Here is a 15,045-nt window from a genome sequence, read left to right on the forward strand (position 1 = left end):
GAGAACGGGGAAATGAGCGGAGGTTAAATGACTTCTGGGTCACACACCAAACCAGTGGCTGGGCTGGGACTAGAGCAGAGCCTGCTACCTGCTTGTGCTGCATTTCACCTCCCTCCTTTTCCCCAGGCATGAGCACAGGCTGACCAGAGAGACGTTTGCAGTGATTGACCCAAAATTTGGGTTTCTCCTTTGAGTATCTCTCAGAGCCTAGCAAAAGAAATAATTTCATGACATGCATCCAGGTTCATTAGTGAGGGACGTAGCTGGATTAGATGTCTGGTTACCAAGGGGGTATCTTCTCCGAGCTCACTGCATCAGTTGGGTCGGCAAACATTTCCCACAGTCAGGGTGCAAGCGGTTGCTTTTACAGCCAGAAGCGCAGTTTACAGGCAAATCCCAGTTGTAATCAAAGCAACCAATTTCAGAAGATTAAGGTCTGGCTTTTTCTGGGGACAGAAGGGATGTGTGCAAGAGAGAAATGGGGTCAGGCAACGGGTTAAATTGCACCTAGGTATGATTTGACAATCACTCCCCTGATAACAGCTTATAATGTTTACAATTTGTCTTCTGTTTTGTTTTGTGATTTCAGGAGCAGAAGGCACAGTGTTCCCTAAATCTATAGAAACTCCCAATGTCAGGGCAGACCCCTTCAAGGAACTAAGGTAAACTTTGGAATGTGGTTTAACGGTAACTCAGTGGCGCCTTGTTGGAGTTGTGCATACTGCTGGGCATCATTTCTGCTTTTGCATAAGAGCTTGGGGGTTCACCTTGGAAGGCATCACCAAGGGGATGCCATGGAAGAGAAGGGACCTGCCGCGTTTACATGTGATATGACCGAGCTAAAGGCAATCACGGGTCATGAGAGCATAGCTTCTCTTCTGTAACGTGCTCTGCTTACCCTGGGCTCAGTCTTTGAAAAGAAATAGAGAAATCTTTTCCTGGCTGTGCAGGGAAGTATTGGAGTCCATGCTGAATCACAGCGAGTAGCAGCAGGCAAAAGGATAAAGCTCTCCAGCATTATGTCTTGCAGAAATGCAAACCCTCCCTGACCCACACAGGGTCTGCCTGTGCATGCATGTAACTTGCAGAGATGCCACTTGCTGACAGCTAGTATCAGGAGGGAATAAACAGCACAGTTCCTGAGAGCCAGCTTTGCCCTCAAGCTAATGCTGGGCATTTTATTTATTTTATATTTGAGAGAAAAAAAAAAAAAAAAAAGAGTAGTGTGGCACTACAGGTTAGTTTGGATGACTAGTCTGTGAAGAGAGACTAATCATATGGCCTAATAAATTATTGACTGAATCTCCTGATATCTTCTGACCAAGAAGGCTGTCAGGGTTTGCCATCAATGCTCTAATTATCCCTCCTTAAAAAAAGAGAGAGAGGGAAAAGGTGAAAAAATCTCCAGAAGAACATCTATCCTTAGGTCTTGGGTTGCAAACTCTCCTTTCCTGGAAAGTGCTGGGGATGAAGCAATCTTCAGACAGCTGGAGTTGTGCAGGAGCACTGCAGATTTACTGCGGATGCACCAAGATGGGAGAGGACCTCTCAGTAACTCTCACTGCTCTGATACCAGGGATAGTTATGGCCCAGCTAGATCACCGTGGAAGATGAAGAATATCCTGGCTGCCGTCCCTTGGGTCTATCGCTATCTTTCAGTTTCTCTCTGGAATCACTCTAATTGTTCCCATTTTGCACTCTGGGGATCATATGTCAGACAAGAAGTGCAGTGGTGGTGTGATTCAGTTCGTTACGAAAGTTTGTTCTCTTTCCTCAATCTTGGTATGCTTCCTTTAAAAAAAGAGAAAACAGGGTCTTTGCTCAGCTGCTGGGGCAGCTCCAGCGTCTGCTGTGGAGGAAGGAGCCCAGGAGGGCAGGGTGCGGTGGTGCAGAGCGCACGTACCCTCTGTTTCTCTGGGCAGAGCAACCAAATGAAGCGGTCAGCTGGTGGGTGGATTTGTAGGTGAGGTTCAGGTGACAAATGCTTTCTGGCACAGCCCATCTTTGCTGACATTTTCAGCAAATAAAAAAAAAAAAATCAAGATCATGGTTAAAATATCCAATAGAATCTAAATAACTTACAAAACCAGGTCCCATTTTTGGTAATGCAAAAGAGATGGAAGATTTAGGTCCAAGTTCGTGGTTACTTAGGACTTTTCTAAACACGGGAGGGGAATTTAATCCAAATAAGTGTAGGGTGTCATATTAGAGGGGACAAATGTGAATTAAAATGGCCTTAATCTGGTTGAGTATGCTTCTGTTCCAAAGAGAATTAAACTAAATGAAATTGAAATAAATTAATGGCAGTATCTGTGCTAGGGGTTCATTCAGTATATTTGATCTACTTTAAATTCATGTTGTTATTTCACTTGTTTTATGTAGAGAGCTGTTAGATAACTGACTTTCTTTGAAATTAGTGGGCTGGGTGAAAAAAATTCTTTAAAAGTCTGGTGGGGTTTTTTGGGGTTTGGGGTTGGTTTGTTTGTTTGTTTTAAGGGAAAATAATTGAATAGGATTTACTTTGAAAAGAAAGTCCCGCAGGGTCCTAAAACATTTTGTGTGCTCCTGAAAATTTTATCTTGGCAAAATTAAGTGGTTTTTCCATCACCCTGAGAAGAAAAGAGTCAGTGGTAGCACTGGGTAGAGAAAGGAAAGCTTCCCAAGAGCAAATGCTCTATTCCTCCCCAAACTGAGAACCATCCATCTCTCTCTACACGTGCCCATGTTGGAGCACTGGCTGCTTCTTAGGTATAATGGTGCCTTTTGGGTGCTGTACAGAGTTAATAGAGAAAATAATCTGACTCTGGGGGGGCTTTTTTTTGGCACCTTCCTATTTTGATAACAGTGTGTGTGTGTGTGTTAGGTGTCCTTTTGGCCTATTTAAAAAGATGCTGCAGTGAAATGGGACTGAATGAGATGGCAGCCTATGGGTCCCGAGCTGTCATACGCTGCTAGGAAAGCAGCATTGTAAACATGCACTCAGTAGCTCGTTTGACTCTGAAAGAGCTTTTTCTGTAATAAATAGCACAAACTTTCTTTCCTCCTTAGGCTGAAGTTCTCGGAGTGGGAAAGTGCACATTCAGCTATTGGAGGCTGTCTCCAGACGCCACCAACCTCCATCACTCTTCCTGGACCAAATGGTTACGATTAGTTACGTGATTTATCCATTTGCTCTTTTCAGTACCATACTGACTCCCACTTCTTCTTTAGGAGACTTCAAAATAAGGTGACAGCGACTGTCAGTATCAGAAGGAGAGGAGACCAACTGCTCCTGTCACCACTGGGAGTCAGACCATCTGTATGTCTTCTTTCCCTTCCTCCCCTCCTTAACAGACAGACTGATTTCTCCTGCAAGATAGGCAGTACGCCATCGTGCCAGTCACTTCTATTTCTCTCCTTCTTTTCCTCCCATCTCCCAAAGGCCTCCAGTCATGCCCATGTGTCACAAAGACTGACACGCTTCGAGTGATGGTGCACACGTTCTCAACAGACTTTCTGCCCCCGTTTAGCTGACAAACAGTCTTCAGTTCATATAGCCTTATTCATTTATTAGGAACTGGCTGCTCTACAAGATGGTTACCACCCTGGAGAACAGGCAAGGGGTGGTCCTCTTCTGGGTGCCCTTTTAAAAACACTTTTGTCTGCAGTGGTTTAGATGGAGAAAATTCAGGTGGCAATATGTGCGGAGCTTTTTCCTCACATGCTAAGCCATTCAGAGAGCCCCAGGGCTGCAAAAATTGGTTTGGTGCTTGTTTCAGCCAGGTCTGGACTTTGTTGCTGAGTCTTCTCTGAATCTTCTTCATGTTGCAGAGAAACTCATGTGTCCTAAAACAAGAATCATGTTCAGCCCAATATCAGTCATAGTAGAAATGCCAGAGCTCATAAATGTCTTGTTTCCTGCAGAGTGTTATTAATGGTTCTTGTTTTCTGTCTGGGATCTAGAATATTCTTTAATAATGACCTGAGACTAGAAATGGTCAAAAAACTATTTGATATACTTCTGTGAAAATTTCCATAGTTTTACTTATTTAAAGTAATTTCAGATTCTTGACAGTTTTGGTAGTTGTTCATTGGGTCCTAAACTGGTCAGAAACACTAAAAAGGAAAGCAAAAAAATTCAGATTATTTTCAAATTCTTGGAATGTTTAACATTGCCATTCAGTATTATCTTAAAATAGTTTAGAAGGAGGGCTTGGGAGATTTGGTAGGACATTTAAATATTTGTACTCATCTGCATTGTCTCTTTAATGCAGGTCTTTGACATATGGTAATATGATTGCCTATGTATAAAGTTGAATTAAAGGTGACCTTTTCTCACTGGATTATTTTAGTAGCGCCCAGGTAACTTGGCAAGAGCCTGTTACCTGCCTTCACACTGGCAGGAATCGCCTGCCTTCCTCTATTTATCTTTTTCTGAAAGGCAAATACATGCCAAGGAGGCTAACAGAAGTTGTCCGACAAACACAAGATCAGCACTTTTCCGAGGCAAGGGATAAAGGCTAGACTAGCCAATGAGTAAGGAAGAAGGAAAGTAATTTGAGGGGGGGGGGGATTAAAAAGTGGGTGATTCAATATAAGAAAAAAATATCAGGAGGATGTCATTAAACTGCTAAATGCTGGAACCTGGGAGGGCGTACACCAGATGGGTGCTGTGTAATAGCATCCATCCCGGTCTCTGGGCTCAGAGCTGGCTTAGGTACCTTCCCGACGGCTAGGTCGTGATGGGCAGGGGCACATGCAGCATACAAACCTGGTTTAGGGCATTTCTGTTGCCAGAGTTAAATAAAAAGAAATCAGACAGCATGAAATTCACTCCATGAGGGGCAAGCACACACCTGGAATTCATCCACAATTATTGTAGGTTGAAAATGCAGTAAACTGCTCATCCAAGGCCAGGAAACCAAGGGATGACTGTTTTTCCTGTAATGCACAAATATTGTTAAGGGAGAATTAATCCCTTGGGCTTGAAGGGGTAATTTTTGACCAAAGTTAATTATGAAGCACTGAAAGTACCAAATGGCAGATGAAATGTACTTGCAGCTTGATTTTATTAGTGCAATTCTACCTTACCATGTACTGTACTGAACTATCCAAATAGTCCAAGTGAGACCCATTGTAACAAAAAGCAATTTAAATACAGTGCTCAGCTAATGTAACAATACTCGGTTTGCAAAACAATAATTCTTGTCGAGTTAAGGTTTCTCACAGCTGTGTTTCACAAGGCAGCAGAGACATTTTCGATAAGTACGAACACAAATAATGTTCCTGTCTAAAGCCCATTACATTAATAAACATTAAGAGAACAAAAATTAGAGGAAATGCAAAAAATGAATGGTATGAAAGAGGAAGTAATTGGTGGGAAATGGAAGTCATTTATAAAGACTCATGTGTGATACCAAAACACTGTTTCGTTTACAGCAAACACTTGGGGGTTCCTGGGAGTTTCAGCAATGTAGCCTTGTATCTAGCTGGTGTTATTTTCTGATCGATTTACCAGAAAGGATGCAATCGTTTCCTCTGTTATACCAGTGCAATCCAAATAATTTTGGTAGTCCTACTAGCTTAAAAGACAACAAACTTTTGCCTTGGGATGAGCTTTACTTTCCACATTGCAACAAGCGTAACTATTTTCATATGACACAGATGGGTTGTATTTATATGATATCTCCACTAAAGTCAACACACACCTATTAGCATACAACTAAAACAAGAGAACAGGGTCCTGGTTTCTACACTTCAAGCTAATTTAGGTGGATTCTGATGAGTTTCTCAGGAATAGCAGAGGTCCTCATACGCTCCATTTTCTATTCTGGGAGACTATGTCTGATCTAAGAATTTTCCCGTGACAGCTAAGGCTTCCTAAAACGCTTGCTGTTGGATGAGACTTTCTCAGAGCAGAATTCACACTGATTTCACAGCCATGGCCACTTTGCTTTGGCCTTTCCTCCTGTTGACATCCCTTCAAAGCTGTTGCCTATTCATGTATTATAGAAGACAAGCCACAGCCCTCCCAAATCACAGGCAGTCTTTCCATAGGCTTCTTGTGGGCAGTGTATTAAAATCTCTTTATACCATTGGATATGAGGCTTGGAGTTAAGGAGGCAGATGATTGCTGGGGCTTTCCATCTGTTAAAGTATTTCTATTGCAAAGAAGAGGAGAGGGGGGTTGCTGTTCCCCTTTCTTACCCCAGCAAATCTTCTCTTAATGGCCTTCACCTGTTTCACACCCAGCACCAGAAAGAGGGAATTTAGCTCTTGGTGTCCTTTCCTTCCCTGTTTTTACTAGGCGAAGCCTAGATATGGATGAGATGGTCAGGAGGCACACGCCTCGGAAATGGCAGAGGTGTTGACAGAGCTTTGCTGACTTACCCCAGCTGGGTAAATCGTGGCTCTGCCCTGGTCACAGTGCTGCTAATAGGATCTGTCCATAGACAGGCAGATCCTCTTCAAAGAGGGCTAACGGATGGTGAAAGCAGGCTTGGCAGGAAGGAGAGCTTGGCTCGAAGGTGTTTCGAACACAGTATATTGCTGAAGTAAAAAATGAGATAAGCTCAAGCTAGGGAAAAAAGGAAAAGCATTTGGAATTTGTGGTTGAGCAGCCTGCAGTGGGTTGCGTGGCTCTTCCCAGGTACGCTTGTGTCCCCTGTGCTGCTGCAGGAGTGCGTGGGTGCGAGAGCGTGCGTATTCCACCAGAGCATGCCACCATGTGGCACCTCAAGTGAAAACAGAGGAGTGGGAACACGGAGGTAAGGAGGCAGATTTCTACATGAAAGTACTGCCAAATGGCATAGCCCATGGGATAGAGAGCAGAGGAAATATCCCTCTCATTTGGTGGTTGGTGGGAGGATACAGACAAGACTCCTCTTCTGCATATAATTAGGCAGTGTAATCGCAACTGGAGCAATGGCTCCAGACAGAGACCAGTTTAACTTTTCCTGGGGCCTGAATAAAATATAACAGCCTGGTTCATTGTTCTCTCTCTGCATTTATTCTGTAGGAGTTTCCTAAAGCAAACAAAGCCTTTTCCTGGGAGCTATTAATCATCAATCCTGACTGTTATCTCAGATTGAATATCTCTCTTGTATACAAGATCTGTATCCTGCCTAGGTGTGTTGTACCCAGGGTTGTCATTAGCTTTCAACAGCAGAATGTTGCTTGCTCCATAATCAGAGCATTCATCTAACCTTCGAGTGCCGTTCACAAAGGTGTACGAGCCAGAAGTCCTCTGGGACTTGAGAGAAACCCTATCAGTGTGACCAATCTCTACAGTCAGACATGCACTTGTATCCATTTCAATAACAAAAATGTGAGCTTTTTTTGCTTTTTTTAACTATCTGTGCAGCACACCACTAACCTTGAGTAGAAAATAGATGCTAATAAAAGCGAGGTCTTAAAAATGTGAATTATAGCCATTTCACACTCCATGGCAGACTCACACTGGCGAAATGGCTTAATACTTAATTACAATGCTTGTCCTTCTCTCAAGTGCAGATGACAGTCCTCAGATAGATTTTGCAATGACATCTGTGGAAATACGTTGCAAAACTAATTAGTTGTTCATATAATACAGAATATTGACTATGCGCTGATTGAAAGGACGCGGCGACATGTCTAACACGATGTATCTGTCTAGTAGGTTAGTCTGCTCCCTGAGGTGGTATTTTTTGGAAAGTCTTACAGAAAATTATGAAAATACCCTTTAGCCTCTAGAACACAGATGTTTATAGAAAAAGTTGCCTTTCATTTACATTTTGATAATGGTTAAGGAGGGCTACCATGTTCTGGAGTGACATACCTTACTGCTTGTGCCCTGGGAGGAGTACCTGGTCTGCAGGCTCTAAGGACCATTTTTGGGGTGTCCACTGTAATAGGATCTCCAGGTTATTGACTAACTGTTGCTATAAGTGTCCTAAAAGCATCATCAGCCAACTACCCAGGGAGAAGGGCAGGCAAACCAGCGGTTGTTTCAGGGCAAGTTGGGCAACGTGTTTGCCTCGCGGCAGAGTCTGCTAGCGCTGCTGTTACGTGGGGGAGTTGGGAGACGCTGCACCAGTTGGTGTGCTGGTCTGGGATGCAGCATTTGTAGTGCTCTGCGAGAGGCTCTATAACTATTGGTTTATCATAACATTTGTAGTTGAGATAGAGTTATTTGCACCGAGGATATTGAGCATGAAATACAGAAGTAAATAGAAAGGTGGCAAGGAAAGCACCTCACCCACCTATCACTGTGATCCCAAGCCTTTGCAAATACTGTGATATTTAGGATGTAATCGTGTTCAAAATGACTGAATAGCTCAGAAAAGAAGGAGATTTTCCTTTGAACACTGTTCTTATCTTAAAGAAATGAGAGAAATATAATCCACTGAGCACCATGTTTGCTTTTGGGTAAAAAAAAATACATGGTTTTCTTTAATATTTCTCTCTATCCCTTTATACTTATCTCCAGCTGTGTATCTCACATTTCTAAAACCCAAAGTGAAGAGCAAAGCAGGCAAAATAAAAATCTTTGCCTTACTCAGCGCTCGGTACTTGCTTTTAAGGAAGGACTATCTCCCCGCGGAGACTTTGCAGACGAGCCTGGGAGCCCTCTGGCAAACAGAGCTCCCCGCAGCCGTGCAGAGCCCAGCGCAGGAACCGCGGCTGGGGATTCGCCTGCTGAAGAGCAGCAGTTACAAACCAGCTTCCTTAAAACTGAGCGTTTAACACGGACTTCTCATTAACCTGGTACAAAACAGGGAAGGACAGTTGAGATTCCTGCCCAAGTGAGGAGTTCCTCAGGGTTTTGCTTCCTTCTGCTGTCTGCTGATGCCGGAGGGTTTGGCTGTATCAAGGCAGTAATACTTATTATTTAGTGTGAGCGAGGTACTTTGAGCTGTACAAGTCCACTGTGATTTAAAAGGACTCTTTTACAAATACACTAATTGTACTTTAGACTGTAGTTAGGAATCAATAGCTGTTCTATAACCCTTTTAAAGAGAGGAGAAAAATGTGTCCGTAACTATAATGGGGATCCTTTCTTTCGAAAGCAGTATTTTGTATCTTATTAAGAGAAATCATAAATATTCACTGTGCCTACAGAATCTTTGTTCTGAATTTATGCTTCATGTGGAATAGAGTTGTTTTCTCCAGGCCAAGCAGGAGTAGCTATGTCGTTTCCTCATGACTGGAATTGACTTTATCTATTTCACGTGCATCGGCCGCTGCTGCTCCACTCCTCACGTATATTTTGCAGTATGGATTTATTCCGTGGGTTGCTGTGGCGCCTCTGGCTGTTTTGAATAGTGATAATTTCTGACTAGTGATACATAGTGTTGCTATTGGTCACACTAAAGGAGTATCACTCCCTGCTTGCCAACGGTGTTTGGACTCAGTGCTGCCTCCAGGTGCAGAGTCAGCTCGTGGCTAATGAGAACCCCTGTCTAAATATCCCTCAGCAGTCAAGCCTGTGTCCTTTTTGGGGGACCCATGCACGGCCCATAGTTGCTCCTGTGGTGTCTACTTCATCCAGAAGAATAATAATGTATTATTAGTGTGTAAGCATTAGCTGCGTGCTGCCGTGGACTTTCTGGGCTCAGCAGTGAGTTGGCTCAGCAGTGTTGCACTGGAGATGGTCGGTGACCCATCTTGCACCTTTTGCATGCTCATGTCCCACAAAGAGAGGAAATGGAAATGCAGAAGCTACTTGTGCCAGCAGCACAGGCAGAAGCTGGCAGGTTGTTCCTCTTTCTCTTCTCCATCTTAGTAAAGTTGAGAGCCTGTGGACTTCACCGCTTCATTTCCAGATTCTGCTGACACTTCTGAAGTTGTCAGTCCCCTGCTTTGGTTTCCAGCTGAGTTGGCATTGGTGTGACTCACTGAAAAAAGCAGCAGTTTTTTGAAGGCAAACATGTGAAAGCACCATATTAAAGATGGAGCATTGGTGGTTTGAAAGGCAAAGTGGCAGCCACCGTTTCATCCATCAGCAGAGGTGGCTGCCATAAATATGTACCTTGGTACATACACACGGCTTTGCTGGCAGGTAAATTAACACCGTGCTTCACTTCAGCTGCACAAGGACATAGTGTTCTTGGATAGAAGAAGCCAAACTTACAGGAGTGTGTTTCACACAGTGTTGTGTGGCTTCGGGGCCATGCAGGAGATGAGGAAGCAGAAATGTGATTTGAACCCAGTAATAACCAAAAAGCAGGTGAGTGGCTCCAAGAAAGGCTGAAAAACAAGTTCAGAAATACAGCTCAGTTCTCTAGAGAGATAGAGCAAATCTCCCAGGCTGTGGGCAGTAGCTGCAGGAGGAGAGAAGCTTTCCCCTGGGTTAGGCTAACATGAATGGGTGTCAAGCTCTTGGGACCTTCCTGGCAGCTGTTTCACCAGCTGAAACTCAGCGGCAATTCTCTTTCTCATGTTGAGTTGACCTTGGTTCATGAGTTGTCTCTTGCTTTTCACAATATAAAAAGAAAAACACATTCTCTCCCTCTTTGCCTGGTTTCATGTCATTAAGGACAGTTGTGGGAAGACTGGCTGAGGACGTGTTATAAAGTGACATGTGGGAATTAAGCAAGAAAGTAAACCAAAAAACTCCAAAACTTAGGCTATCAAGGATCATAAAAGAGGTTGTAAAGCAGAGGGGAAATGGCCTCCTGGTGAGTTTGAGAACAGCTGAGAGGGCTGGATAATGAGGGGATGTGCTGCTGTAAGGAGATGTTCCCTGCCAGTGAACTCGGTGAAAATCTGCTTATATTTGATATAATAAGGGCAAAAAGCAACACACAAAGGGTTTATGCTGCTAGTGCTGAACTGCGTGGCAGTGATAAAAATATGTCGTGTCCTGTCCACTTCCTTAACTATTAACATTTTAAAAGACAGAGAAAGAAGTAAAATGTCAATTTAATTTTTTTTATTAAGGATTTGGTGTCTTAACTTTAATGAAGGAGTAATAAATATAAATGGATATTAATGGAAGATTATTAGAGCTGTTCATTTTGATAGAAAATATGCAGTATCTTCTTGTGCAATGCCAGAGGTTAAAGATTATTATTGCTTCCTAAGGTTTCCGAAATTAAATTCTCTCTCTTATGACCCACAAGGTATGATTGAAAATGTGTGCAAGTGAAATGGTTTGTAATAAATTCATATTGCAATAAAAGTCTCTTTAGAAAAACAGGATATCTTACAAGAATCAGCTGAGGAGCTGTGTCTAAAGACGGAAGTTTTTTATAAACCTGAAGAATTTCATTTTGGAAACTCACGTGCTGCCAGAAGGATCACCTAGAAAGCACAGAGAAACTTGTGCAGAGATCCTGAGCTTTCAGCCAGTAGTTGAAATCCAGAGTTCCCTGAGTTAAAAGCTACTTGATTTTAACAGGCTTTTATCTGCTTGATACACTTCTAATGAATTACAACTAACATTTCTGACAGAGCCTTTTAGGGTACAAAAATTAAGTCCTTCATAATTGCTGTTCATTTCTATCTAAAGCCTCCAAAGCAATCAGTACCAGATAATCAATTCTTGTTCCCACGGGACAGAAGGAACTGTGCTGGGAGCACAGTGGAAAAAGCAAGTCCCAACCGCGCTGTGCCAGGAGGTTTGGGCAATATGTTTCTGCTCCTCGCCAAATCCAGAGCTTTTAGGTGTATATCTTACTGCATGGCTTCATTCACTAATGCTTTTTGAAGTACAGAAACTTTGGTAATGTGGATTACCAATGCAGTTTTGGCATTAGTATTAATAGGCTAAATTCTGTAGGCAATGCAAACAACCTGGGTCCTGAATTCAGCCCTGGGATCTGGTAGCTGCCTTAGCCTGGGGCTTGCCCATCTGTGCCCTGCATACTTCCAGAAACGCTCAGGTTTTGCTAGATGGGATCAAAATGAATGCATCAAGACGAGAGTAATTCATCATTTACCTAGGCTCAGTTCCTCATCCCCACCATCAGTTCATGCTTAATTCTTTGCAAAAAAAAAAAAAAAAAAAAAAAAGTCTTACTGAAAACATCAAGGGCAATACAGCTAAAGAGAGTGGAAAATGGAACACTAAATCTCTCCTAGTCCTTTCCTGCTCTTTCCTGCTTAGCATGTGACAAATTTTCTAAAACACTCACTAAATATGTTGATTTTATGGGTTCTCAGTTGAGCAGTGGGGGTATCATTTAATCTCTCCATCCATTGGCATTGTTCTGAACAGTGAGAGAGAACCAAGCAATGACTTTGTCAGAACATTTTGTCAAGCTCTGAGGTGCGTGGCATTCAAGCAACATCACACCAGGAGTCTAAATCTATGAGTCTAGAGGTTAGTTAGAGATAGAAAGAATAAATCAAGTAATAAAGGATGCCTATAAAAAAGGATGCTGCCTCTTAAATGAAGACACTTTAGAGTTCATCATAAACCTCTGACATATATTCAGTCACTCTGCCTGCTGTCACAGTCTAAAATATATTTCAAGGTGCTTGCATGTTTTACGCTGTAACCTCTAATAAATACATGCACATTTTCAATGATGTTGCATCATACCTTGTCAACTGATGTGACTTGAAAGGGGAACCGGTGTCAATGAAATGGGAGTTCTGCAGGCCAAGGTGCTCAGACATACGTTAAAAGTGTTTCTCTGACTCACGCAGTATGTCAAAATGTCTGTACGATACCAAAGTGAGGGCTGGTTTCATAACTGTCTCTTTGAGGAAGCTTTCCTCTAGCTGGATGCCAGTTCTCCGTTTCTGAATGAAGCAAAGTGCATACTATTTCCTTAATGACTGGCTTTCCTAGCCCAGGCTACAGTGGGTTACAGCACTGGCTAACCTAGCAGCGTGACCGAACTATTCCACAACAAATTAAATGCTTTTTTAGGTTTAAGTTTCCAGTGGAAAAAAATGATATCATCAAAAGAAACATCTTTGGATGAGCTTTTACTTACTAGCTTTCAAAAGCTAAGCTGAAATTTTGAGCGCGCCACCGAATACTTGTGTATAATGGTTCTCTTGCTCCCCGAGTGGAAAGTGCGGCTCTTGAAACAATGATTACAAGAGTTTTGTAGGACCAATCCTTAAAACTGGCCATCCCTTAATATTTAGTAGGTGTCAGGAATTAACAGTCTGGCATTGATTTATGGAGCTATCCAGGCCACTTTTGCAGAGCTTCCTTCTTTTCAGGCATAAATATTCTGGGAAGCTGCTAGTATATGTGTTATCCATCAGGACCCGTCAGCCACCCTCCATATGGTTTGCTGCAGTCAGAAAAATGCAAAATTCTTCTTAAAACGGTCATTTTCTGCAGGTCAAGAAGTGCACTTTCTGAGAGATTAACAGTGAAGCAGAGCAGGTGATAATTATTATTAGCCAATATTTCCAAAAGTAACTTAAGACATTTGAACACCTAATTTGAGAGACTCATTTTTTATAATACTTGATTTTTCAGTGTATGATGGTCCATACTATATGAATATCAGGGGGTCACGAGCTGGTCATTTAAAAGAAGAATGTTGGACAATTCTGGCATTTTGTATGTGGTTTAAAAAAAAAAAGAGGAACCGAACTTAGAAATAGCTGATGCTTTAAGTTTGTGGCCACTACAAGAATCTGCAGACTTTGCAAATCTGGCTCAACTACTTGAAAAATGACGGGATCTACTTTCAGTGAAAGGCTAGAGGCATAGAGAAGAGACTGGGATGATCAGTTATTGCATGAGAGTAGTGCGGTGTGTCCCTGTGGGGTGCACTAAACTTCTCGTAAAAGACCATGTAATCTTGACTTCAAAACATGTCAGAATTGCCATGGTTTTTTAACACACCTATGCATATATGTAAAAGTGCTATATGTAGTAAGGGAGAAGCGATGCCTTGTACTACTTCTTCTATTGGCTTATCTGTTTTCTTCTGACATTACAGTTACCACAATACCAAAGTCTGAAGAGTTGGTCAATGTGATTTGGAGACTTTGGGTCGTGTACAAAGCGCATAGGTAGATTCAGTGTTACTTTCCATCTGAATAATTACTGCTTTATCCCGGATGGTAGGACAGCTGTTTTCCATTTCAAATCTTAACATACTCATGGAGACGGTGAGGCTGTTGTGTTTTTCAGGGTTATAACTTTGAGTGATCTATGGGCAATCTAGATTTGACCATGTGTAAATTCCATTCTTCTGTGATGTGTAAGGCCCTGATCACCAGGGAGTTAATGAAGCTGCGTGTGGATGGGCAGCCAGCGAGCACACCACGCCGTGCTATTGAGCAAGTCACTCAGAAATACTGTGGCAGCTTTGCCATTAGCACAGCTCAGCTTTTCCTGCTGTGCACTCTGCTAATAAAAATATTCCTGAGCTGCTTTTATATATACTCAGGCCACTAGCATGTGTCTCTACTTTTTTCCTGAAAGCCTACCATTTTTTTTATGTCGAAATAGGAGAGTTTAGAGCTATTTGAATACTATTTCTGTATTCACAACGAGAGCTGGATGCCACAGTGGCAGGACGAGCTGCATTCCTCTCCCTGACTGCATCCACCAGGTCCTTACCCTTTTGGAGTGGGATGCCAAAGGTCTCCCGTTTCCACACCAAACCCTGTGACGGTCCTCAGCGCACAATGCAGAGCACTATAGAAATAACTGTGCTGGCGTTGGCACTGAACTGGGACAGCCCAGGTACCTGGGAACTTTGCGTGGGATGGTTTAACCTCCCACGTTGTGCATTGCTCCACGTGTTCTCCGTGCATCCGCTGTGCCGGCTCTGCAGGTCTAACTGAGCTCAAGGGCTGGTGTTCCCGTTCCTCAGCAGTTAAGGGTACACAGCACAAATGTGACAGGCCCCACTAGTAGCTTTGACATCTCCAGCAGCAGAAAGGACTGGTAAATTTGCCTCAGAAGAGCTCACGGTCTCATTTGCCAAGCCCAGTGCCTATAGTGTAGCCTACTTCACTCTCTCAGTGGAAAGCAAATAGAAAAATCATTTTTACAGGGCCCAGCAATGTTTATCTTCCAGGTTGGTTGGCCTGCAGTGACATTAGTGTCCCCAGAGCTTCTGAACTTAATCATTTCCAGTTGCTGCTTGCTTGCTTGAAGCA

At 42.8% G+C, this 15,045-nt stretch overlaps 1 protein-coding gene across 8 annotated transcripts in view; it reads left to right on the forward strand.

The window, feature by feature from the left end:
• The window catches only part of SGCD (sarcoglycan delta), a 342,386-nt gene that overhangs the window by 307,608 nt on the left and 19,733 nt on the right, over positions 1-15,045 (forward strand). For all 8 annotated transcript variants that reach the window (XM_054841867.1, XM_054841870.1, XM_054841873.1 and 5 more), the window contains one exon: positions 590-662. In XM_054841867.1, coding sequence (XP_054697842.1) covers positions 590-662 — 73 coding nt within the window. The remainder of the gene's footprint in view (positions 1-589; positions 663-15,045) is intronic.

The sequence above is a fragment of the Grus americana genome, chromosome 14 (genome assembly GCF_028858705.1).
Source record: "Grus americana isolate bGruAme1 chromosome 14, bGruAme1.mat, whole genome shotgun sequence".
In the NCBI taxonomy this organism is placed as follows: domain Eukaryota; kingdom Metazoa; phylum Chordata; class Aves; order Gruiformes; family Gruidae; genus Grus; species Grus americana.